Source organism: Rhinolophus sinicus, chromosome 14, assembly GCF_057876585.1.
Source record: "Rhinolophus sinicus isolate RSI-liver-muscle chromosome 14, RSI-T2T, whole genome shotgun sequence".
NCBI lineage: Eukaryota > Metazoa > Chordata > Mammalia > Chiroptera > Rhinolophidae > Rhinolophus > Rhinolophus sinicus.
In genome coordinates, this window is record NC_142514.1 from 14,626,505 (window position 1) to 14,653,595 (window position 27,091).

At 40.6% G+C, this 27,091-nt stretch overlaps 1 protein-coding gene across 2 annotated transcripts in view; it reads right to left on the minus strand.

Moving 5' to 3' along the window:
• Positions 1 to 2,908: 2,908 nt before the first annotated feature.
• USP48 (ubiquitin specific peptidase 48) overlaps positions 2,909 to 27,091 on the minus strand; it is a 68,623-nt gene continuing 44,440 nt past the window's right edge. For both annotated transcript variants that reach the window (XM_088790428.1, XM_088790429.1), the window contains exons 16-27: positions 23,212 to 23,336; positions 22,940 to 23,062; positions 22,560 to 22,621; positions 22,174 to 22,284; positions 20,565 to 20,695; positions 20,129 to 20,235; positions 18,132 to 18,236; positions 12,347 to 12,502; positions 7,806 to 7,931; positions 6,253 to 6,301; positions 4,191 to 4,217; positions 2,909 to 3,120 (exon numbers count right to left, since the gene is read on the minus strand). In XM_088790428.1, the coding sequence (XP_088646554.1) occupies positions 3,098 to 3,120; positions 4,191 to 4,217; positions 6,253 to 6,301; positions 7,806 to 7,931; positions 12,347 to 12,502; positions 18,132 to 18,236; positions 20,129 to 20,235; positions 20,565 to 20,695; positions 22,174 to 22,284; positions 22,560 to 22,621; positions 22,940 to 23,062; positions 23,212 to 23,336 (1,145 nt within the window). In that variant the 3' untranslated portion in view covers positions 2,909 to 3,097. The remainder of the gene's footprint in view (positions 3,121 to 4,190; positions 4,218 to 6,252; positions 6,302 to 7,805; positions 7,932 to 12,346; positions 12,503 to 18,131; positions 18,237 to 20,128; positions 20,236 to 20,564; positions 20,696 to 22,173; positions 22,285 to 22,559; positions 22,622 to 22,939; positions 23,063 to 23,211; positions 23,337 to 27,091) is intronic.

Sequence of the window (27,091 nt, forward strand, 5' to 3'; positions counted from 1 at the left end):
TCTAGAGTTTGGGGCTGGTGAACTCCCAGCCTTCACAATCAGAAATGCGTCTGGTCACACAACTGCACCTTGGGGTGGTGGGGGCGTAAGAGGTAAGCAGGGCACTGGAAAAGGGGTGAGAATCTTCTTAAAATGAAAACACTGGCTTTTCATCAGACTGAACTCTGTTCACAGTCCCCTGTAACACCTAACAAGCTGAACATTAAAATGCCAAAGAGAAAGGATGTGATACTCCTCCATGATTCTTTAACAGGAAAGACCGGCTTTAATGCTCATTTCACTTCAGCAGTTTGTTTAGACAGCAATAAATCATCCCTTGGGCATTTAAAACAGGTTATTCAATCCCAGCATTAGCTTCAAATATTAACCAGGGTCTGATCAAGTCCATGACCACGCAGGCTGACCAACTGGACATTTAAAGTAACAAAAAATCCACTCTGGATCGTGATTCCATACAAATAAAGGGACACTCATTTCTTTTTAATTTGGCAGAAAGATAACAGTAATTCTAAACAACATCCATTAATACACAGAAAGATACTTATTCCCCCAGGGAATGAAGACGTCCAAATGAAAACCTATATTTCAGGCAGTGGCAACAATCTGTACCAGCATATGTTGTACACATTAGTTTGGGATTAAGGAATGGTCAAAAATATAAGGGGGAAATGTCAAGCTTTGTAATACCTTCTACAGAAGACCGATCTAATATAAAAGAGTACACATGCACGACATAAAAAACCCGATGGAAAGAGTCTCTGCACGTAAATGTGGTCACAGCCTGTCGGTCTCCATCTCTTTGTAAATACAGACAAAGCAAGAATCGCGTTTAGGTTATACCTTATAATACCTGTACAAAGTGGCGAGGGTGGCAATGCAAGGCCACTAAGTACTGTGGGTGGGAAGAGGTTGCAGCCCAAGGCTCCTCCACTCCGAAGAGCAGCCTGTGGGTACACATTCCAATTCAGTGGGTGCAGGGCCCGGGCTCCAGCGTCTGACAAAGCTTTGCGGTGCTGCTGGTGCTATGGCGCCACAGCTCTCATTCTGAGTAGCGCTGGTAGGACAAGTTGCAAGGGCAGGAGGAAGACAACTGCTGGGGCTTTGAGGACAGACTCGTGGAGAATCACCTGCTTGCTCTAAGCCCACCCCGCTCCCACCCCTGGGCAGTGTTAATAAAGGAGCCAGTACTGAGACTGGGTTATCGGCCTGGAAGACTTACAAAAGGCTATTATTTTGTGCCGTTGCATAAGAAAAAAAAGACTCAAGTAACAAATTTTAAAACTGTTATGAACAGCAAATTGGGAGAAATAGATCGGATTTCTGGGGGCTACTGACATGTTGATGACAACCCCCAGAAGAACCTCCTTTGGGCAAACAGCTACTCCGTCGGGAAAAGGGAGCTGCTGCATCCGTTTACACACAGGGCTTTACCCTGGGAAAGAGTAAGTTGCTTGGTGTGTTATTACTTTTATGCTCCAGCTTCATTTCTTTGGAGCCAAATAAAAGACTGAGATCCAAAAATCAGGATTAGCTCTCCGTGATCTCGACTTTGAGTCCTTTTCCCTGTGCCGACCTCAAGGTGGGAACAGCTGTTTCCTAGGATGGTTTCCGAGGGGCCTGTGTGCAGCTCTGTCTCCCACACAGGCTATTTAAACAACCCCTGTATCCTCAGGGTGCACAGACCAAAGACATTGCAAACACAGAGGGGAAACACAAGCAAGAAGTTATAATGTTACCAAACAACCATAATTATTCTGATAAAAAGGGCTATTCAAAAGGGATACTGGCAAGGTTACTGGTCCTCTGATTGAAACCTGCCTCCCCGTCCGTTATGTGAGCTTAAATTTTCAGAAAAGGGGTGGGGGTGGGGGTTGAGGGTTGGGGGAGCCTTGCATAAACCCAAGGCTAAAAAGAAATGTTAGTGAGAGGCCTGAGTCAGCATCTCTGCCCCGAAGACATACATACATTCTCAGAGAAAACAGGAAAACAAAACTCCAGTCTTAAATTCCATTTCAAAGTCCTTCAATATTCTTAAGAATATTGCTTCAGTTATATGTTGCTAATAACAATAATAATCCTCAATTGGATAAAATGGCACACCCCGTCCATACACGTTGTTGTTTTTTTCTTTTTTAAACAAAGTGTTGTAAAAGATCCTTTCTGGCCATTTCGGAAGAACGCGTTTCAAAAAGAGAAGTGAGATGCAAGACTTGGAAGACGGGAAAGCATTTTATAAAAGCCTTGGGTTGTCCACATGTACTTCAGTCCACTTTACTCTTCTGGTGAGGAGGTCGGATTTTTCGAAAGGGCAAGATGTGTTTGATTTCCCACTTCCAAATAATAGGAAAACTGGAGGAAGATGCTATCCCATGTAATAAACATTCACCATCCTTCCTGAAATGCTTGAAGGCAAAAGCCTTTGAAGCCCCACATGAGACAGAGTCCCTTGCTCGCGGCAGGAGACACGCAGGCGCGCGCCCCCTCCTGTACCCAACACCAAGAGCCAAACTGCCAGGCAGCAAGGCAGGTGTGCTGCGGCCGACACGGAGAGGAGTCTATTCTGAAGACACTTTTCCACAATTATGGCAAGTTCTTCACTTTCATGCTTTATTGAAAGTAAAATATCAATCAAAGACAGGTACTGGTAAGCAGGTTATGTCTCTAAAGAATTACTTTTAGTTCAGAGCAGAATGTTGTCCCATCTACTGTGATACAAATCCCTTATGGACCGATGCATCTGGTATGAAACTCGAGCAAGGAAATATAACACAATTCTTCCCTCCCGTGACTATAAATCTCATATGTAAACATGATTTCCTGTTACTAAACTTGTTCAATCTTTATTTGCCCTTTCCCTCCCACCACCCCCCCTTAAATATAAAATTTGAAACATTTCCTTCAAGTCTGATGTCCTTCAGTGCAATCTGCTTTATTTGACATAAGGCATTTGGGACAGTCATTTTTGAATGGTTTTCTGCCTTCTGGAAGAGTCATGTAATGATTTAATTCTTAGATCCAGCGTTTCTTTAATGCCCTAACATGTCAAACTCCTCTTCCCTTCTGGTCATTTCTGAGTAGTCAGCAAGTGTTCACAAGATTAATGTCCAAGTAGACCAGTACCTGAGAAAAGAAACACACGTGGAGGTACAGTTGTGAACCAACAACTAAGAGTTCATGCATTCCATGTGTCAAGAACTCATCCTCAACAGGGAATATCCCACTTAATAAATGGGCACAGTGGCCCTCTGACGCTGAAGGGTAAGAGGAAATTTCAGCCAACTTGAGGCTTTCAGCTAAATCACATTTCTGTTGAAAGCCATGTGTTTCCTATGTGTTGTCTTCACACGAGTTCATCAGATTTTATTGGTGCTTTCATTGGACAGCCATTTTTTTATAAAGAAATTTTTTGCTGTTTTGGTTTTAGCCACATCAGGAGTTTCTTTGTAGTGGTAACGTGTGGACGACAAAGCCGCATTGAGAGGAAGGCTTTATTTGGGCCAGTAGCTTTGCTTGCTCATTTGCTTTAGCAAAGAACCGAACCCGATATTTGATTCAAACTCCTTCCTGGGCAAAATCACAACCTGCCATGGCCCTCTGGAGTAGGCCGCAAAAGATCAAAATGGCAACAGTTACATCTGTAAATGTCAGAGGTCCATATCTGATGGATTGAGCATTATTGGGGTACACAGCTACAGCGGCCAAGATTGGTACAAGGGACCGCCATGTCTCCATCTAAAGTAATAATCCAAGAAATGCCTTAATTCTAGATGGATCAATGAAATCTTTTCACTGAACCTCATATAATCCAGCAAATTCTTCTCCTCTGATTCTTATCAGTTGCACACAAACTGTTTTGTTCTAAGATGGGACTGACAGGATGAACTGGAAAAAGGTTAAATATATATCTCGAAATGCCACTAGCTGGTTCCCCAACCTGCCCCCGAAATGAGAAAGAGAAAGCAGAATGTACATCTGGCAGTAGATGCTTCTAACACGCAGGCCCCATCTGAGGCCTGAGTGCTGAAAAAGATAATGAAGAAGCTTGAATAAAAAATGCATTTAACTAAAATTAATTTCAGTCATGAGACTCAGATTGAATTAAATTTTAAAATCAAATTATAGCCTTCACTTTAATAGAAAATTATAGTATGACTGACATTCATGAACAGAACATGACAAATGTAACTTACCTTTAAACCCTTCTTCTGGCATACACACTGGAAAAAAAACAAAAAAGAATTCCAAATTGAAAAGACTGTCGTGACAGAGAGTAATAAGATCACTTCGATGCCTAAAGATGAAAAGTTTAAAATAACTTTTAATTACCTTACTCACCCATAATGATTTTTTAAAGTAATGGCTAATAATCAGATGACATTCTTTCTGTTTTTATTTTTATCCAAGTAATACATATGCATCATTTAAAAAGTCAAATACTGGTAAATGAGGGTTGTAATAACTGAAGCCAACATTTTGCACAACTCCAGGGTCGGCCTAGAAAAAATCATGTGACTGACGCCCTCTGGAGCTGTATCTCCCCCTTCTTCTCCCCTTCCCACACTACAGAAGGAACCACTTCTGACTTGTTTAGCCATTTCTTCTATTTGACCTCTTTACTTCCAAATAACATGCTTATGTTAATGTTTCATAATTGCAGGTAATATCTAATAACTGCCTCAATGAAAGATAAAATTTAGTTCCTCTAGCACCTCTTACATATCAGCTGCCCCCTAAGCCATCCTCCCAACACAGTGATTCTTAAAGACCTGTATCCCGTCCACTTTTCCCTGTGGACATTCCCTGCCAAAGCCTGCATCCCACTGCTCCATCCTGGACCCAGTGTGCTGACCGCCTGCTGCTGCAGGGCTTCTGTTCTGTTCTGGAAATTTCCCTTCACCATCTTCTAGGACATTTTTTTCTAAGTCAGATCCCTGTTTTCTGGTTCCACTGTTGACTTCTTTCTTGATTTATTCTCATTTAAGAGCACACCTTCCCACAGTTATCTTGGCAAACGGTGCATGAGAGAGAAATTTTTTGAGGCCTTACATGTGCTCCAAGAGCCATCAAGTGTGAGGGAAGAATCTAGTCTGTCTAGTTACAGAATTCTAGACTGGGATTCACTTTTCCTCAGAATCTCTGGATGCCGCTCCATGAGTTTGTCTTTCCAACTCTTCACCCTATGACTGTGTTTGGTTTTCCTTCCATCTCTAGATGCTTTGAGGATCCGCTCATCCCTAGAGTTTCACTTCCGTATTGGGCCCCTGGTGCAATCGTTTATTTTCATGAATTCTTTTCTGTTCTCCAAATGTTCCTTTTATATAGGCCCTAGCTATTGCTTACTCTTTCTCTCTGTATTACTTATAGGTAATTTGTAAGCTTCTTATGCTTCCTGCATCATCCATTTCCTCCAGGTTCCTTTTTCTCAGTCTGTTGACTGATCTTTCAGTTCCATGCTCATTCCTTAGCCGGCTTATGATTGTTGGCTGCCCTTTTCTGCCTAGTTAAGTGTGACTCGTTAAAAAGATGCCTGAAAACTCTGCTCACTGGGCACTGGTGGGCTTCACTAAGGGTACGTGGGAGATGAACCACTCTCTTTTTTATGTCTGTAGGTTATTTTCTTGAATTGGCCAGAATCTCCTCCCTCCTGTGTGGAGTTAAGAGAGATGGGCTGCGGGATTTGAACAAAGAGCTAGCGGGTAGTCTCCCCATTTGGTATGTAATAGGCCTCAGTCTTGCCTTTCTAGTTTAATTTCTTCAAAAGCTGAAATACATATTCTAGTTGCCCATCTAAGGTACAGGTGAGGAAGAGGCAGCGTGACATGGATGTGAAGGGAGAAGCTGTGAGCTTCTGGGGAGTACTAAGCGTCTAAGTGCTTCATATACAGTTTTCTAACCAAATTTCCTATTTTTAAGCTCATACCTCACTCCCACTTTCAGAGGTACCTGGGGCCTCCGATTCATGTGTGTCTGAGGCTCTGCAATTTGCATTAGCTTGGCTTCTGGTTGACCTCTTTCACCTGCAGGCGTACATTTATTTCTGCTTCTTCAGATCAGCTAAATAATGACTACTCTTCTCTCTGCTTTCCATTTTCCAAATTTTTGTAGACACCTTTCTCTGTCTACGATCTTGTAAGACAAGTAAGGTCGAAACTGTTAAGCTTAAAAGTATTGTAGACTAAAGCTGCAATATCTATAATTCCACCTCTTTCTAACAAGTTAATCAATAAATTCCTAAAATAAATTTGTCTTTACCTTGCATGACATCATCCATTGCAGCATAATCTGCAATTGGTTCATCAGCCTAGAAAACAAATGAAGACAATTCAAAACCACAAGGGAGAGGGAGCCAGGGGAGCAGCAGGCTGGATCCTCCCCACCCTGGAGTCCGGCCATGAGTCGAACACTGTATTTGCTACAAGACACAAATCCAAACACTGACCAGTAGAGAACCGGGTTCAAACCACAGCCAGCGACGTCCGGGATTAACAAAGGATATTCTACCAGCGATGGGTCTATACTCGCCACCCCAAAAAAACTGCACAGCATCTGTGACATTGCTTTACTGCTCCTAAAAACCCCTCTAGATGTAGAAATGTATAGATATCCTGAGGTGACTAAACTCTGATTTAATTGATGTGAGTTAAAATGCTAGTGGTGACAATGTGATTTAGGTAGACATAGGAAGTCAGACCGGTCTCCTAAAAATACCAACTAGGTTAAAAATACATTTTTGTCCCTCCTCACCACTAGGAACAAAATACCCACATCCTTTTTAGGGCAGAAACCAGCACTGAGTCCGAGCTTATGGTGAGAAGAGCTTCAAGGGCAAAGAGGCAAATGACTGGTCTAGAGTCTATCTAGTTGCCCATCTGAAGTACAAACCCTTTCAAAACACAGGCTGTTTCTAGGATTTTAGGCAAGGCCCTGGGATTCATTAACCCAATAGGTTTTCAAAATAATTCCATAAAACCTACCGTTCCAAGAAAAGCAAAAAGTAAACAGAGGGAAGGGGTAGGTGGTAAGGTGAGGGGTATGTGTGTGGTGGAGATATAGTCTTCACCATTTCCAGGGCCAAATTTTATCTCACCAGAATTGAGGCTGTAGGGTATGAAAAGCATTTTATTTCACAGATGAAAAACCCAACAAATATTCTGCTACATGATGCAGTGGTGTGCGGCACAGTGGGGATGCTTCTGGCCACAAAGAAACGAAAGAGGCAAAGGGAAGTGATGAAATTAGGCCCTTAGGGCGCGTACGATTGGGCGAATGAGGCTGGTTCAATAATTCATTGTCTTTGACAACATTCTCAGGAACCCTACTTTCTAAAACACCTTCCACCGCTCCTAAATCTAGTCTACCCAAAGCCAGTTTCCATATCCCGGACAAGAATCCCATAAAGCCAACCAAAAGTGTTTGGATAGTTGTGGCCAAGCCTCGTGTCTGTTTCCTAGCTTGACTGGCTGGTATGTACTTTCGAGCCAAGAGGAAATGAGGGGATGTTTTAATAGAAATACGGTTAACTAATTCTGCTGACCCAAAAATTAGGGAGGAGGCTATATCTAGATCTATTGTTTTTAATAAAAATTATGACAATCCCACAAGACCCAATGATGTCGTGACCTCCTCTAAGTCTCTGTGGTTTAGCCAGAGCTGGAGAAACCAGAGGCCACTAAAAACTCATGGCAGTCGCTTACACACCCTGCTGAGGACCCGAGGCAATCATCACCACCCCTGCACGTGGTTTACACATGGATGTGTATCATCAAAACCTTCCAGAATTCCTCAGGTAAGGAACCGTGACCTACCTTTAACAAAATGACAGATTCAGGAATGACACCAAGGGTGCCGAGGGTGGCACAGTCATCACTTAAGATCTTTCCATCAATTGACAGATTCTGGTCAAAAGGAGCAACTGAAAATGCATGCATGATCTGTGCCAATAAAAAGAAAAACAGTCTGTATGAAGCAAAATACTGCGATATATACACTACTTGAATAAATAATGCACACATTCTTTAAAAAATAAGTCAGCGTACAAAAGATACTACACTTTGCAGTCAGCCCCCTTGCTCCATTCCTACCGAGGCTCCAATCCCAAAATATCTGGAACACGCCAAAGAGGTCTGGTAGAGAATTAGGGAAAAATTGTACCCACAGACCCTTTTGTTCTGCACCTTATCATCTTTCCAAGGGCGGGGTGTGGGGAAATCAAAGGAGCAGCAGGTGGGGCTGGGCCCACAGCTCCTCTGGTTATCAGCCTTCGCCATCAGGGTCATTCCCATCATGCCCAAGTCCCACAGCCTTTTAATAATCAAATCAAGTCCAAGTTCTTCCATAAAACCACCTTTAAACTAACCAGCAGGTGATCTGTACTCTTCTACTTTCGGTTTTGATTCCTTCGGCAAGCAGCCTAGACTACATAATTCAGCCCTTGGGGATCTTATATTCTTGGACTGATTCCTGCCTTTAGGAACCAAAGTATGAATTTCTTAAAGGTAGAGACCATGTACGCCACCCCAGTTCTAGCTAAATGTTAAAGATTAAACACATTCAGAAAGACTATTAGACATAATACTTAAAAAACATTTTCTGAAATGCATAAAAATGTTTATTTTTATTATTTCCTGGTAGAAATTACCACTGGGGCGGGGGGAGGAGGAACCAGGCTCAGAGAGGCACACACAGATATCTTCAGTGATATGTTCTATAGTAACTCTTAACTTGGACGAGAGGTTTAAGAGTATTTATTATATTTACCTATTTATTCATCACTTAGTTACATACTCATTGAAAGTATTCTATGGCAGGTGTCTTATTATACCTATGTCCGTGATGTTATAGGAAAACCACTTTATTCCTCTACTTGAATCTGGAAAGACAAAAGCAAGCCCAGCAAAGCAGCCCTGAACCATCCCAAGAGCTGGGAAGGCCAGGATCAGAAAAGTGGTTTTAATAACAGCATACAGATAAATAAGAATCTTAACTGGACCTCTCAAAAGGTCATCAGCCCGAGAAGCAAGCAGGGACTGATTAAATGGGGATTTGTGGCTACGGTGCACTGATGTCATCAATGAGCTGCCTACTTCTGGTGAGTAAGTGCTGACAGGACAGTTCCACCAAAGCCAGCCCCGTACACAGGCCCCAGGCAGAGGCAGCCAGCCCCAGGTTCTTCAGTGGGACCCGGTGAAGAAGAAAGCAGGTACAGGAGAGGTATCTGATACCGACTTAACGTGGGCAATGGCACAGCTACTTGACTGCGGGAATGTTTGTTCACACCGCTGAAAGCGAAGCGTGTTTGCACCACCTATGAGACTGGACACACAGCAAACACCTGTACACACGAGTACCACCAGTGCGGCCTGATGCTCATACTTTACTTTGAGCACACAGATAAGGACATTTAAATCCAGTCAACAACTAATGAAACATTCATTAAGAAACTAACATGTGTCGAATACTGTGTTAGGTACAAGAAATATAAAAGTAACTGATCCCACCCTGGAGGGGCTCATAGAAGTGAAAGCAAAGCAATGTGAAAATGGCAGCAGAGGGTACATGTAGGACCTAGGACAGCACCGAAGAAAGAAGAGTCAGCTCTACAATTGGAGGCCGAGATAGGGTTTGTAGGTGAGGTGCTATTAAAAATGACCACGTGGAGCCAGCCTGGTGGCTCAGGTGGTTGGAGCGCAGGGCTCCTAATGCCGAGGTCGCCGGTTCGATTCCCTCATGGGCCAGTGAGCTGAGCCTTCTACAGCTAAGATTGTGAACAACAGTTCTCCCTGTAGCTGGGCTGCTGTGAGCAACCGGAGGTTGGCGTGGGCTGCTGAGTGCTGATGCCAGCTACCTGTGCTGCCGTGAGCAGCCGGCGGCCAGCATGAGCGGCCCACAGCCAGCGAGAGCTGCCATGAGCGGCCAACCGACGACCGGCGACCGACTGCCTCAGCGGGGGAGCATAAGGCTCATAACACCAGCATGGGCCAGGGAGCTGTGTCCTACACAACTAGACTGAGAAACAACGGCTTGAACCGGAGTGGGGGGTGGGAGGCAGAAGAAGGGTGGGAGAAATGACCAAGTGTTTACTAGCGAAGAGAAAATATTTCAGGATGAGGGAACAGGCCATCAAAGACATGGAGGCCTTTGGTACAATAGTTTATAAACCATGAAGTGCTAGGAGAATGCTTGAGTATAATTAACATTACACAGGCCTATTTAACAAATGGTGCAGCATTCCTGATCTATGGAGCAAAACAGGAACAATGAAAACCCCTAACCCTAAAGTTGGGCGGCTCCATGCTCTGTGTGTGTGTGTGTGTGTGTGTGTGTGTGTGTGTGTGTGTGTGTGTGTGTGTGGTGTCTGAAATAAGGAAATGCAGAAGCAATGGCTTCAGCTGCCAGTCATTTAACCTCTGTGCCAAAATTTCCTCCTTTCTAAGGCAGGCAATATCACCAATCAAAACCTATGTATGTGAAAATGAAATAATACAATTAAACACTGAGCATCCTCTGAGAAAGGAAACGAATACACTGTACGTCATTTGCTTCATGGCATCATAGCTAGATGAATTAATTATTAGGCAAAGCAAGTTTCTTCGAGTTTTAGGCAACTGTAAATGGGTATGTCTAGAACCAAACACTGACAGTTTCACAAAACTGTCACCCGAGTACCTTGGAATTGTAGTATTCCCTAGAGAAAAGGGGCTCCATCAAACATAAACACTGCGTGCTTTTTAAAACAAATCACCCACCACCACTAACTGAGGGTCACACGCACGCCCACCACAAACGCCAATGCTGCCCAGGCTGCTGGGCAAAAAGGTCACATGTAGCTGAAGCTCTCACAGGTACCACGGAGCAGTGAGGGGAAATCACATTCCATTGCTCCCCCCCCTTTTTTTTTACTCTATCTGGATCACAGCATCCTTGAAGTAGGGGTGGGAGATGAGAGGAAGGATGCTGCAAAGGAACCATCAGAGAAGAGCACATTTGGGGGTTTCATTTAACAGCTGCTGCCTTCCAACAACTCATTTGTGCAGGTAATATGCTCCCAGATAGAGGTTATTTCTGCTGACTTTTTGATTTATTCTTCAAACGTGATAGTCCATAATAAAAGCAGTACAGGCTTTTCAAATGTCTTTATCCACAGGGGCTCTTTTTGTAATTTAAAGGTTTTCAGTGTTCGAGGTTTACCACTGACAGGCACAAAGCCGGTGAGAGAAACAAGCTTTCTCAGATGTAAAAGGTACAATAACAGAGGAAAGATATTATGCCAACACGTTTATTTTCAGAGCCCTGGGTTCAACCGAGGGAAATACTGTTCTCAGGACAATCTGGAACACACACCCTAAAGGAAGCCTGTACTTTTGCCTCAATTACGATGATAAATATCAGCAACAAGAAAAAATGCACAACCAGTTAACTATGCCACATGAAAGTAGCAATGAGGGAAATTCGGTCAACTTTTTGGATATGTATCAGTGACTGAAACAGATTAGGGGCCAGGTTTTTTTCATGGACATCTTGAATGCATCAGCCCTCTCTGCCTGGGTTTTGAGCTATACCGTTGGCACGCTCACTTACAGTACTTTAGTACTGATTCCAAGAAATAACACTGTCCTGAAACATTGTCCTAATGCCCACACTGCATTTACTGAATTACTTTACAAAACAATGCACGCTTTTCGGGGCATGGAGAGGGAATGATCCAGAACGGACCTTTAAAAACAATTTGGAAAACACCACTCTATAAATAGAGATGAAGGTAACGTTAAAATTCTACCAAACAGACTTAGCTGACACCAAAAATATTGCGATAAAAAGAATTTCTGATTCATCCAAGTGAATAAACAATTAAGTAGCTGCCTTTTATCTCCCCTTAAATTTCACAGAAGATCCCGGTAATGGGCTCAAATGCCTAGTAAGTGGTCAAAGGAAAACACACAGCACAATAAAGTGAGAAAACAATTATCCTGGGACAACGCTGACGTGTTAAAAAACTGACCCTCAATGTTTCTCAGGGGAAAGCGGTTCAGAACTTGCTCAACAGAATCCAAAAAACACTTTCATGTTCATAGAAAGATTCTTGGCTATTCTGGAAACTTTAAGTCTTTTCAAAGAAAGAGTTGTTTTACTTCGGGGCCCTGCAGGCATTATTCTGAAATCAACAAAGCCCTCTTTCAATGGTTTTAATACTATGAGTAGACAGAGGTCAACACTGGGAGGAAAAAAAAAACCAAAAAAAAAAAAAAAAAAATCCCCCGTTACATATATAAACATAGGTGGAAAGCAGGAATTCAGGAAGGTCCTCTAAGGTCACAGCACACTTAAACAAATGTTATGTTGTCCTCACCTGAATTTTCAATTCTTTTAATGTTTGATTGGCAGAAACAAGAAGTGCTTTCTCACCACGAACTTTTCTATGTCGCATACTTCGCCGAATAACTTGCTTTTGATAGGCAATATAATTTTGATGGGATATCTTTTGCCTCTTTGTTCCTCCGTTGCTCTGTAATAAAGATCCAAAACAAAGAAAAGCACTGCAATTATCCAGTGTGACCTGTGCTGATAAAGTTCACCAGGAAAGCAAACGCATTCCACTTATTGGACCCTTAACCAATTGAAATTTAATGTCAAAAATGAGTAGAAAGTCATCAGGTTCGTAGCAGGCTCACATAAAATTGAAAAAAGAAGAGTAAATGAGATATACCTCTAACTACATGTAAGCTCCAGGATTCAAGAAAAAATGATTATAAAAAGGACATTTAAAAGCAAAATAAGTCTGACCTTAAATCAGAACGACACATGTGGTACACTGAAAAACTTTTAAGTTACTAAATTTAATTCACAATCCTAATTGTTCGTAATAAACATTTTCTTCTTTTTGAGAATGACATGTGAAGTATAAACTGCTGAGAACTTTAAGATGAGAGACAGCACCTTCATCAATACATCAAACTTAAGTGTATCTAAAAACAGGACGAGACACTGAGGCTCTTGACATGATCACAATATACACGACTTCGCCTATGAAATATTCTTGCAGACTGTTAAACCCGAATCTAATCAAACATTTAGACCCAAATTTCAATTTACAAAAATTTGGGGAATAGAGAAGTTAAAATCAGTAACATAAGAAGAAAATCAGCTGAATCCAGAACGTAGGACAATCTATAAGAAACCAAACTGGTCTCTAGTTTATGTCAAAGAGGGGGGAAAAAGGCAGGTGGTTGGGTAGGTAAGTAGGATAACTGCTTTAGATGGTTAACAGTCGCAAGCAATAATACAGAACAATGCATACCTTGACTGTATGCTGGTTTGAGGGGGGGGGAACTGTTTAAGACATATATGGGATAGCTGCAGAGGGATATCTCATTTACTCTTTTCTTGCCATTTTCTGAAGCAGTTCTGAAGTCCTCTTTTGTAGTGTCTTTAGTTTCACTGTCATGGCTGCCTTGATGTCCTGAATCATTTTCACTTTGGGGAAGAGCCTTAAGTCGCACGGTGCCAGATCTGGTGAATAAGGTGGATGAGGACACACCATAATGTTTTTATTTGACAGAAATTGCCATACCAGAAGCGATGTGTGACACGGAGCGTTGTCATGATGGAGGATGATAGACAGCACACTTTATTTTTTTACTTTTTAATTTTTTTTGACAGCACACTTTAAAACACACCTTCTCTCAACCGTAGCTCACACCCGACTGACTGCGTTGAACAAGTTGAAACTTGTCACACACTGTTACTAAGGCTCGACGCACCACTTCCTGTATTGAAGATCCCTGCCTTTCCATTGGATGGCACTTGGCAGCAGCATTCACTGTATCTTGTGATCAAAACAGAGAGGCTCCATGTCACACATTGCTTCTGGTACAGCAATTTCTGTCAAATAAAAACATTACAGTGTGTCCTCATCTGCCTTATTCACCAGACCTGGCACCATGTGACTTCTGGTTCTTCCCCAAAGTAAAAATGACCATGAAAAGGTAAACATTTTGAATCGATTCAGGACATCGAGGCAGCCACGACAGCACAACTAAAGACACTCACAAAAGAGGACTTCCAGAACTGCTTCAGAAAGTGGCAAGAATGATGGGATAAGTATGTTCGAAGCAAGGGGGAGTATTTTGAGGGGGATCAATGGCAATGTGTCTTTTACTGTAATACATTTTTTTATTTAAACATTCACCATATTTTATGATCACACTTTGTACACATGGGTACACAATACATATTATACTAGTCTTAAAAAAAATAATAGGTAAAAACCGAATGTCTCTCTACAACACTCCCATGAATGCTTCATCAAGAGGTTAACACAGAACTAAGATTCTTCTGCTAACCAGGCCAGGCAATAAAAGAAACAGTTTGTTAAAAGAATCCTTTTCTCTGGTTTAATTCATTGTGAATGAGGTAACTCCAAGGCCCTGGCTCTGGTTTCCATAGTTGTTACTGAGTGTCAGCTGTGCATAAGCAGAGTGGTTTAGGGTCATTATGGACACAGATGACACATATTTATTACCAGAGCTCCAGAGATTTACAAAGCAGAAGAGGATCAGGAAACACACACAGAAGAGCATTTGTTTAGGGTGACATCCACTGGCTAGGCACTGCACAAGGCTAGGTCCAATTCTAGCACTAAGTCTAAAGATAAGTTGATTCTACTAGTGATCAGAAAAAGATAAGTGAACATGGGAGAATCAAACAAAAAAAATTAAAGTTGATGAAACGTTTTTCTCAATCTCCACTGTTGAAAGAAAAGGTGAAACTGGACCTAAATTCCACAATTAGGACTATGAGGAAAAACATCTATTAACAACATAAAATTTTACTTTAGAAATATAAAACACAACCAAGTAATAAAGCCTGAGCATTAAGCTAGATATATTTTTAATGACTCGGTTTTTAAATGGGTCTAAAAGCTTTTCTCAGATTTAAAAAAAAAAAAATCCATAGAATTTAAATCCAACTTATCTGACAAAAACCAGCCCACTGGTTTTAGAAAGCTTTCAATTACCTAAGTGATATCTAATACTGGGTGCATTATTAACCTAAATGGTGGAGAAGGTCAAAGTCAAAGGAAGTGGGTTGATCTGGCTTAGAGAAAAGAGGAAAGGGTATTTGTTCATCTCCATTAAGGACAAGTAGAAATGCATCACTTTCAATTATAGGGATTTAAAACAGCAATTACAGAAGCTACCTATCTATGTATGGAGATCCTATAACGTCCAGTTGACCCTTGAACAACATGGGTTTGAACTGCCTGGGTCCACTTAAACATTGATTCCCCCCCCCCCCCCAATAAGTACAACAAATGTATTTTCTCTTCCTTAGAGTTTTCTTAGTAACATTTTCATTTTTTCAACCTTACTTTCATGTAAGAATACAATATGTAATACATATTACACATACAAAATATGTGTTAGTTGACTGTTATTGGTAAGGCTTCCAGTCAACAGCAAGAGGAGTCAAAAGTTATACATGGATTTTGAGGTGTGTGGGGTTTGTGTGTGTGTGTGTGTGTGTGTGTGTGTGTGTATTGGGGGGGGTCGGCACCCCTAACACCAACATTGTTCAAGGGTCAACCGAATTACAAAGAAAAGGGCTGAGGAGGCTGACATTCTGGGACTCTACTCTTTTCTAAAGCAGGAAGGTTACACTTGAGATTCTTTTGTGGAACAAGAACTATTTAAAACATTCTAGAGTATTACAACATCCAAACAAGGAGAAGACAGAAGAAAATTATAAAGTATAGAAAGTAATTACAGCATAAAAAGCAATGTTTCCCAACATTCTCTATCATGTTTGTAAATGTGAAATCTGTTGTCATCCACAACTGAGGAGAATAATTCTACATGCGCTTTTTAAAAATTGCTGTGGTTATGACCATAATGAATAAAACTACATATTCAAAAAGTTAGCTTTCCAAAAATCTAAGTCACTTGAAAATATAAAGAGTTTTCTAATTACCTCTTAGGCTGAAAAGCAAAGCTTGAAGTAACAGAAACTAAGAACAGTAAGAATATACATATCAAGCTTTACAAACTGATTTACAAGTTTACCAAAAGAATAGAAAATGAGTTGGTGACAACAAGTAAAAGAAATTGAAAAGATGAGATTTCCAACTGATTATTAAACCATACTCCCAAGAGATAATAATTAAAACAGTATGGTACCACCAGCCCAGCAAATGAAAAAGAATGAAGTCCTAAATCAGGATAGGTATGTGTAGTACACACACACACACACACACACACTTTTAATATATCAACTGAAAAGGCAAACAGACTAGTTTTTAGATCTGTGCTTAGAAGGTGGATCATATGAGAAGATAGGACATGAAAAAATTGACAACAAACAGGTTAGAAAGCAGAAAGAGGAGTTTGCAAACTCCTATCAAGAGACATTATTATTTGACTTGGTAATCTCAAAAATCATCCCAAGGAACAGAAAGTATACATGTACATAGACTTTAATAAGGGCATTTTTTATTACAGGAAAACACCCCTCAAAACTGAAAACCTGCATTCCTATACAATGTATAGATTTGACTGACACCGCAACAAAGGGGACCCCCAATGCTGACTGACTGAAACACAAATTTGGTCGAACAACTTTAATAAGACTGGCTGATGGCCATCAGCAGGGTGGTGCACAAAAGTGCATGATTTTGGGGGTGGCCAGATGGCTCAGTTGGTTAGAGCGCAAGCTCTGAACAATAGAGTTGCCGGTTCGATTCCCACAAGGGCCAGTGAGCTGCGCGCTCCACAACTAGATTGAAGACAACAAGCTGCCGCTGAGCTTCCGGAGAGGTGGCCGGATGGCTCAGTTGGTTAGAGCACAAGCTCTCAACAACAAGGTTGCTGGTTCAATACCCACATAGGATGGTGGGCTGTGCCCCCTGCAACTAAAGATTGAAAATGGCGACTGGACTTGGAGCTGAGCTGCGCCCTCCACAACTAGACTGACGGACAACGACTTGGAGCTGATTTCCTGTTCCCCAGTAAAATTAAAAAAAAAAGAAAAAAAAGGAAGGAAGAAAGCACATAATTTTGCTCTCTCATAGGTGTTTTAAAGTTAATATTTTATGAGATCCAACAAGCCATGGTGGACAACAAATGCTGACATAACTCTATGCCAGCTGGAAAACTGTAAGTAGCATTTACCTCAGGGAGACCAAGATTCAAGTCAAGAGGACTTTTCAGACTTGCTTAATCAATGTCGAAAATGCAGTAGCAGTAGCAGGGTGTACAGACAGGCCAACGAACCCAGATACCCTTGCTCTGTAGCACATACAGCAGATGGCCACTATAGCACTTTTATTCCTTCAGGGAGAACACTAACCATAATTTGAGCGTACTATATTTTAGCAGTAAAGACAGAAAATAAATGTCTTGTCTGTTAAAACTCTAGTTAGAGTAGAAATTCCATGAATTTAAGGTATCTACAGAATATCCTGGAATATAGTCGTCTGACTTTTTGAAAAGCTGACAATCTACATCATACATCAACCAAACATATTCCACATTATTTCCTGTTCTTCAGACAATTTTCTCCCATATCACTATGAACATGCAGAATATGATCAAGCAACCAAACTGGGGGTGGGGGGGGGGGAGAGAAAACCATAACAGAATACAGAGAAAATAGGCAATTTTAATAGACTTGCAAGTTTAGCACAATGAAAAATGAAAGACTAATGCTGACCTGAGCATTTGACTAACACATTAATTAGAGACCCAAAATCTCATCTATAAACTCCATTATTAAATGCTACTGTGGATTTTGTTTATGAGGGAATATGAGTTAAATAATTTTTTCATACTTAAATATTCCATGATTAAGCAACAAACCAAGATATGGGCCTTGTTTTAGTCTTCTTTTCCAGCTAAAATTTTCAGCCTTTCTTGCTTAATAGCAAGAAACATATTAATTCTGGAATAATGTAGTCCACGGCTTTTCTTGAGAAATCAGGACAGCTATCCTGTGCCACCAAAACTCAGGAAAGAGGAAAAATGAGGAAGGGAGCCGAGAACCAATATCCCACGTAGGGTACAGAGAAGTGTCGGGGGCACGGTGGCTGCTCTTCTAGCACAGCAGGTGGTATGACAATGAAAAGAGGCTTCAACACGTACTTGATTAAAATCTGGATCTTTTTCTCCATCTGGTTTCGCTTCTTCCTTATCCTCCTCTGTTTCGGAACTACTCACATTCAGCTCGGGAGCCGAATCCTTCATCACCTGAATGCGCCAGGAGAACAGAGAGCAAAGTAGGTCAGACCCGAGCCAGACAAGCTATGGAGCATGTGGGGGCTCTGACTGGCCACCTGAACAATGGTGGGAGGATAACAGACCAAACAGAGGACCAAGACTCAGGGGCTCTCTGTCGTCTGTGCTCTTTTAACATGTTCGTTTTTATCCTATGATTTAGTCTTATATTTAAGGCATTCACCATAAATGTAAGCAAGTTATTATATCGGGCTTTTACAACGATGCTATTTTGCAGAAGTTCAAAGATGGTCAGTATCTTCCCCGGTACACTGACTGTCAGACCTTTTCCAGTTCTCAAGCTGTTCAGACAGCAGGAGTCACAATGTTCCCTAAGACTGAGAAGATGAAGGATGAAAACAAAGGCGCTCTTTTGCACTATTAAATACTGTTATTAAACTCAAATAATAAGACTTAAGCTAAATTAGACACTATTTTATACTAGATACCAAGATATACACGTACTAATAGGTACAAAAGATTTAAGAACATTTCAAGCAGGGAAAATTGAGACATCTATGCTCATTAACTTCATTTTCTCATTAGGAAGTGAAGACCTTCGCAGAACCCTAGACCTTCAAAGTCTAATTTGTAAGTTGCCCTTCTATAACAATGTGTTTGGTAACTATCAAATAAGATGTATTCTATTTTGTCTTTCATTCCAAAAACCTTGGAATCAAATTAATGAGATGTCCAAAGATCTGGGTCAGGATGTACATTAGCGCCATCTCTAATAAGAAAATAATAAAAATGCTCCAAAGCCAATCCACAGCAAGTTTTAACACCCCTGCTCCCAAAAATATACCCACATCTGTCTACTTCACCTACTCCTGCTTATCAGTGAAGAGGCTCTAAACTGGTCTTCCTTTTTCCTCTTATGTCCTCACCAATTCCAAACACAATGGCCAGGGTGACCTTTTTAAAGCATTAATCAGATCACACCATGACCTTGCTTCAAACTCTCCATTGGCTTTCATCTACACTTAGAATAAAACCTCAATCCTTGGTATGATGTGTAAAATCTGATAGAATTTCGCCCCTCATCCCATCACTATCCCTCCTTGGAAGAAACTTCACTCTAGACCAGTGCTGTCCACGATGGGATCCAGTGGCCATATGTGGCTATTTAAATGAATTAAAAATTCAGTCCCTCAGTCCCCCTAACCACAATTCAAGTGCTCCCTGGTCACACGTGTCCAGTGGTCCCACAGTGTACAGTGTAGATACAGAACATTTCCACCACTGCAGAAAGTTCTACTGGACAGAGCTGCTCTAGATATGATTTTCACTCTATCACTTGAGCACATGAGGCTTATCCCATTAGCCCCTTTTTCTTTTCCTTGGAATTCTCTTCCTAGGCTGGATCCCTGATAGTTAATGCTCAGGTAAAACCACTCTTGTTCCAAGTCGTCTTTCCTGTCTAATATAGATTGTCATCTCCACCTCTATCAGTCTGTCACATTACCCTGCTAAATTTCATTCAAAACACTCTTCCCTCTGTGGAATCAAATTAATTTATGGGTTCTGGGTTCATGACTTTATGGGTTTATCCTGAATCTACCTCACTAGGTACAACTATTCTTGAGGGCCAGTACCTTGTTTGTGTTCTTCACCACTGTATCCCCAGCAGTAAAACCACTCCTGGCACACAGGTGACATTCAATTAGTATTTGTGTATCGAGTTAGTAACTGATTAAACCCACATAACTATTCATTTTCGGTTCTTGTCTAATTTTAATTCTTATGCCAAATAGCCCCAAGGAAACAAAAACGTGATCCTAAGCAGTCCTCGGTGAAAATCCCACAGCAAGTAAAAAAAAGCAAGCTTGATCATTCCTAGTCATGGCCACAAGAGGGACAGGTACCTTTTTATTATCCACAACTTTATGGACGTAGATGGTGGCTTGAGTGTATTCACGCAGGTCCCTCTGCTGCTGACACAATAAGCCCTCCCGGCATTCTGGACAGAGTTCTAAAAAAACAGTAACGTTGAAGTGGCTGAGGAATTACTGCCAAAGAACCAAAGATCTAAAAACACGTATCCAAGTTACCAGTGAGTATTCATTAAACTATTACTCATATTTTCTATGAATTTCGTTGTATTCTGTTATATGCAAGTAAGACAACCCATTCACGATCAACAAATAAAAAAAATGAGATGATGCTACCATAGTTCCCACTTTGGATTGTCACGTGATCTTTAATTTTAAGTGGAGAGTACCATATTGACATACTTTTTCCTTCCCCCCTTAAAAATGTCAACTTTTTACTACACAAACCACGCGCTGTATGAAAACTTACTAGGCTCAGAAATATACTGTGCTTCTGAAGGATTTACATCTTCCATTTCAGTTCTTGTGATTTTAATGACATGATCCACAACAAAGAGCTTTTGTATCATTTGCCACTCACTGGGCCATATGAGAGCTATACTGTGCAAAAAAACACAACATGCCTTAAGACACATGGAAATTACGAGACCTCACATAATCCAGCAGTCTCCTAACCCCAAATCATCAAAACCAATATTTAATACAAAGGAATTAGAGAGGAAAACACATCATCATCAACAAGGACCCGTGGTTTTTTTTTTCCATACAAAAGAATGCTACAACAGCAGTAAAACTAAATGGACTTAGTGACGTGAATCAACATGGTTAAATCTCAAAAACCTAAACTGACAAAAAGAAGTTAGTTGCAGAAGGATCAATATAGTATGATGTCATTTATTTAAAACAAAATTTTTTTAATATATAAAACATTACTATGGTGTATTTTTTTTTTTTTTTAAAGAAACACTTCAGGACAGTGCTTATTGACAGAGAGGAAGGAAGAGAGAAAAGAATAGAAGAAAGGATAAGTACTGAGGGACCTTCAGTTATATTTGAATTGTTTAACTTTTAAATTGATTGGTGGCACACATTTGTTTTATTATTATAGACATTTTCCTGGATGTAGGGCATTTAAACAAGAAAAAAGCAAAAGAAATAAAGGGGGGAAAAAGCTGGGGGGAGAATGTAAAAGAAAATATGTATTAACTCTAAGCTTCCTTAACTGATATTAAAATATTGACACATGAATAATAAACTCCCTAACTCTAGTTTCATCCCAAAGGAATTTTTATTTACGTGTTGCAATTTTCTTTTCATGGTTTACAGACAAGATCAGAGGCATTCTACCTTCCCTTATATAGTTATATTTAAAAATTATTTCATATATGTAGTCACAGGATGTAAAGTACAGCATAGGGAATATAGTCAATGGTATTGTCATAGCTTTGTATGGTGTCTGAGGGGCAGTAGGTTTGGTGGGTTTATCACTTTGTGAGGGATGTAAATGTCTAATCATGTTGTTTTGTACACCTGAAACTAATAAATTCTTTCCAATGACAAAATGGTAACATCACGGGTGAATTTCATAGACGAGCGCTTCTGGAAGCACTTGAGGAATGGAACAGAATTTTGATTTTAAGACCCTAGAATTCCTGATGACTAGCTCACTGCCATTCTGCCTTCCTCATCCTCTATTTTATGAAGCCCGGTGGCTACAGATTTAAAAACAAAAACAAAAACAAACTACAATCAAAACCCTGCTGACTCTGTGATTCTGGAAAAGAAGTCCACTTAGAGCCATCAGCAGCTGGAAGGAGAAAGCAGCACTCCAGGAAGGAGAAGGAAGAAACATAAAGAACAGGGTGCCGGTGGGTAGCCACTTGCCTTTGATGGAGAAGCACTTTCTTTTTTATAAAAAAGTGCTCACTCTAGTACAGCATATAAAAGGAAAAAACAAACAAACAAACAAAAAAACCCACAGTTCAGCAAAGGACTAGATTCTTAAAATAACTGTTTGTCAGATGAGAAATTTCCTAATCATTAGAAACAGAGAAATCACATGAAGAGAAGAAACTCACAGTTTAGAATCTTCTTTGGTCATGGAAGCAAATGTAAACATGAGTCCCCCGTGGGGACACAGAAGAGCGCTGTTTCCCACTGACGACACAGGACTACATCGTGTAGGTTTCCTACTCAAACGAGACAAGAAAGATCAATATACTTCACTACTGCATGACTAAAGACAAGATTTTAAAGATAATTATTTAAAATTAGAGATATAGTTAAAAGAATGTTAGCAATTAAATGTGTTTCTTAGGATTATTCATTTAACTTAAAAGAAAGCTTTCCGTATGCTAGTAAAAGTAACCAAAAGGGTACCACAATTAGAATCCACGAATTCTTAAAACACTAAAATCAACACTCCATCCCCAAAAAAAGGCAATAGAAAAATTTTTGATTCTACCTAACAAATTTCCGCCATTCTTCTACAAAGAACTGTGATACAATGTAGAGGACATCCGTATCCTAAAATAGAAAAAGCACATAAAAGTATCCATTAACTCACTGCATTCTTAACCTAAATCCTTTAGGGAAAATGTTTTTCCATGCACTGTGGTTTTCCTTTTTCAAGTTTTATAAATAAAATGGAAACCTAGCCCTCTATCAAGAAATAGCAAGCTACAGAAAATCCCCCAGCTTAGATAAAACTAAACAAATGAGAATTGGAAACTCGGGGTTGTTCTGGAACAGTTCATCAGGCATGCGGGGGGAGAGGAAGGAGGGGAATTTGGCAAGAGCCTTAAAAAGGGAAGATGAATTCATCTGTGCTAGGGATCATGATACCTCTGGCCAGTTACTGAGACAAGGTCTGTTTTTGTCCTGGAACAAATTCGGGAGGGAAGTCTTTTGCTCATTCGCAATCATCTTATGTAAGGCTTCGTTTTCTTCCCCTTCTCTTTCTAAAATCTGAAAGAGAATGAAGCAATCAACCATCTCCTGCTGACAGCATAGGGCTAGCCTCCTCCCTACACCCCCATTAAAAGAACAATGTTAATTCTGCGGGGAAGTCAGTGCAGGGTGACGGCACGTGATTTCCAGCACAGGGTGTTGCATACCTTGCACTGGGAACAGCATTCTTTGTAACTCGGAAACTCGGGCGCCTTTGGGAAGTACTGCTGCAGTTTGCTCCAAGCCTCTTTAGAAACCAGCCTTCGTTCATTTTCAGATATGCATAACTCCCCTGAGTTTAAAAAAAATATAGTAATAATTTACATTTGAACAAAAAGGCTGAAAAAAGTCAATGTGTAGCCTTCAAAACACTCTTTTCTACTTCTTAAACTTAAGAAAAATTTGTAGGTACTGGCTTCCTTTCCTAAAGTGTTGCAATTCTCTCTATTTCCTCAGTTTCAAAAACCTCTTAATTTTTTATTTCATCTACTTCTAAAGGAGCTATTCCTTTATGTCCTTAATCTAGGTCTGTGGTTGAAAAATGAGATAAAAACAAACGTGCGAGATTGAAGTCATGCGTTTCCTCTTTCCTCCTGCCAGTAACAGGGGTCCCCAGGGATCCCCGTGTCTCCGCTCCTCGGCAGGGGCTACTTCACAGCATTTCATCTCCAACCACACTCAAATGTCACAATTTCCTGCAGACTCTCTTTTCTCCCATGTGATTGTGTTACTTTATTGAAATCACCCTGAATCAAAATGGTACTTTCAAGGTGGTGTCCAACCCTCTCAGGTCCATTCCCTTAAGTTATCAATTCCAAGTTAAGTAATAAAGCAATCTACTGTACAAGTGGAAAACCATCTCCAGACAAGAGCCAACTGCTTTGCTACTGCCATCACCCCAACCCCTGTGGATCTTTCAAAGTCCCCAAAGGGAAGACTACTACGAGTCACCACCACCACCCTTTCGCTTCTCAGGTCAAGGGAACACCCAGATGGCAGCGACCTGCAACCTCAGCAGCCTCTGCTCGGTTTACTGCTGACATCTACATCGAGCTTTCCAGGGCCTTTCTCCCCACTCTACCTCTCACTCCATTTGTTCTAGTTTTTATTGTTTCAGCTGTTCCCAACTGATAAATTAGTGTACTGTACTTATGTACCTATATGGGTCATTACCCAGAAAACCATCTGTAAGTTTCCAAATCCACTCATTTGTTTCCCTCCCCCCATTGGCCAGGTACCTCCACGTTTATTAAGAATAAACCCAGGGGCTTTCTAAATACAGTATCATCATTCTTTGCTTTATATGCTTTATCTAATAAATAAACTGAGAATGAGAGAAATTATACCCAGGGTCATCACAGCTGGTGACTAATGAAGCTGAGATATAAACCCAGATCTGTCTCATTCAAACCCCATAATTTCTAATACCTCAAAATCCGTCTTCTTAACTTCCACCCTTCACTTCTTACTGAGCTTTGAATAATCCCAAGAAAAGATTGCTTTGCCTTAATGAACTTATTACCAGAAAAAAATAGGTCACAATGTAAAAATTAACTTTCTTTCTGAGAAGGCTCTTAACTTAAATTTCCTCTGAGGCTATGAAAACTGATTCCAACATGTCTATCCCCAGATACAATTAAGAATTTTTGTAAAAAAGATTAATTGAATTATCAGACTCTAATATAGTACATCTTTATGGTGAAATATAATGCAGCCATAAAAAGGATTAAGGTAGATTTCCATAACCTGATTATTTTAGAAAGAAGTCCAAGGCAATTAAAATTTTAAAGTGGTTCTCTTAAAAACAAACAAACACAAAAACCTCTGCCTCTGTATGTAAGTGGTATAACCCAATCTGGTTACAAAAAGGAGAGAGCATGAAGGAAGCAATACAAACACGCACATTTCAATGTTCCAGTGGGGGTACTTTCACTTAATGACTGGCTTTAATGTTCCCTGTGTATCACTCATATGATTAAAAAAGAACAAGTCAAATTTATTTCTGAGGGCCGGCCCGGTGGCTCAGGTGGTTAGAGCTCCATGCTCCTAACGCCAAAGGCTGCCGGTTCGATTCCCACGTGGGCCAGTGGGCTCTCAACCACAATGTTGCCAGTTCAATTCCTCGAGTCCCACAAGAGATGATGTGCAGCACCCCCTGCAACTAAAATTGAACATGGCACCTTGAGCTGAGCTGCTGCTGAGCTCCCGGATGGCTCAGTTGGTTGGAGCGTGTCCTCTCAACCACAAGGTTGCCGGTTCGACTCCCGCAAGGGATGGTGGGCTGTGCTCCCTACAACTAGCAACAGCAACTGGACCTGGAGCTGAGCTGCGCCCTCCACAACTAAGACTGAAAGGACAACAACTTGAAGCTGAACGGCACCCTCCACAACTAAGATTGAGAGGACAAAAACTTGACTTGGAAAAAAGGCCTGGAAGTACACACTGTTCCCCAATAAAGTCCTGTACCCCTTCCCCAATTAAAAAAAAATTATTTCTGAAGTCAGAAAAGTATTTTAATTAAGTCATTTTACTGCAGTCTAATTGGTACTAACTACAAAGTCCTCCACTCTAACTTCTTAGCCATGTTTCTAAAATAGCTTCACATCATTTTAATAATACCACAATATGTCCAAATATTGATTATGACCTCACAGTAATTAACTTTTACTTGTGACGTGAGTTTGTAGGAATCAGACTTGTATCCTACAATAAATAACATTGCTTCTTAAATTTGAAAAGGGAAAGAAAGCCACTCAACTTAATCCATCCTGTGAGCAACATCTTCTAATACAAGAGCAAATCAGTCATGAGTGATTTAATTCACCAAACATAATTGGATAATCGAATCCCCAAAGATTCTTCTGGTAAAAATAGAAATCTAGTTAACAATGAGCTTAGATTCTGGATAAATACCCTCCTCCTCGAAATTTAGTTCAAACTATAATAATTTGGGCCACAGAACATCAGAAGAATGTGTACCAAAACAAAACATTGCTCATCTGCTAAGCAAATGAGGTATAATAAACAAAGTTTTAGAAAGGTTATCCAGCTAAACGAATATAAAACGAAATGGCTAAGAAAGCCTGATGCATTCGTAGTATCTGCAATAAATGCCGAACTCTATGGTGGTAGTAAATCTAATGGAATATAATCTGGTGATTAATTCACATAAAATCTGTGCTATGTTCAATATACACAGGACTTCAGAAATACATGGGGATTTTGTTATAAAAATAAGGAAATTAAAAAAAAAAAGACTTCCAGATAAAAACGATGTTTTAAAACTGCATTTACTTTCAGTTGCCTCTTGAAACACCATTAAACGACAGTAAGGGTGTTTTTTTTTAAAAGATAAAATCATAATGATGGATAAAAAGGACAGAGAGGGAACAAAGGCGACAAGAATTTTAGAAGCTTAAAAGCAGATGGATGAGACACATGAAAAATAAACTCTAAATTGGCAAAAGTCAAGAAGCAACCAGATTTACTATATTGCAAAACTTGCCCCCCAGACCCAGAAATCGGGGGCACTGGGAAGTATAGCGGGGTTTAAAAAATAGGATAATGGAGTAAAAATCTATTTCAGAGGTGGTTAAAAGTTTTAACTCCCCCTCCTCTCTACCCTACAGATAACTGTCCCCCTCTACCTGGAAAGAAGACCGTAAGCATCTCTGACAGTGTCAAACCGCAGGCCTTTGCACTGGGAGACACAAAGCACAGAAATGACGTAATGAGCTGGGGTGGGGTTAAATAAACTTTTTCACACAGAATGCAGAGACTCCCAAGGCCCTCTTCTTTCTGCTACCCCAGAACAGCCATGTCTGCATTTGACAGGCAGGAGGATGGAAAAAGTCTACAGAGAAATCTGAGCAGCCCAGAGCATTGGGAATTCCCCAGTGAACGACTCGGCCAGGGCACCCTAACAGCAAAGCACAGTCACCAGACCTATCTGCACACGGCCTGCAGAGCACCTGGCACAATAAATAAGACAGGGCCTGCACCAGGCCATGTTAGTAGGAGATGTCACTGAATGCCGGGGACGAAGAT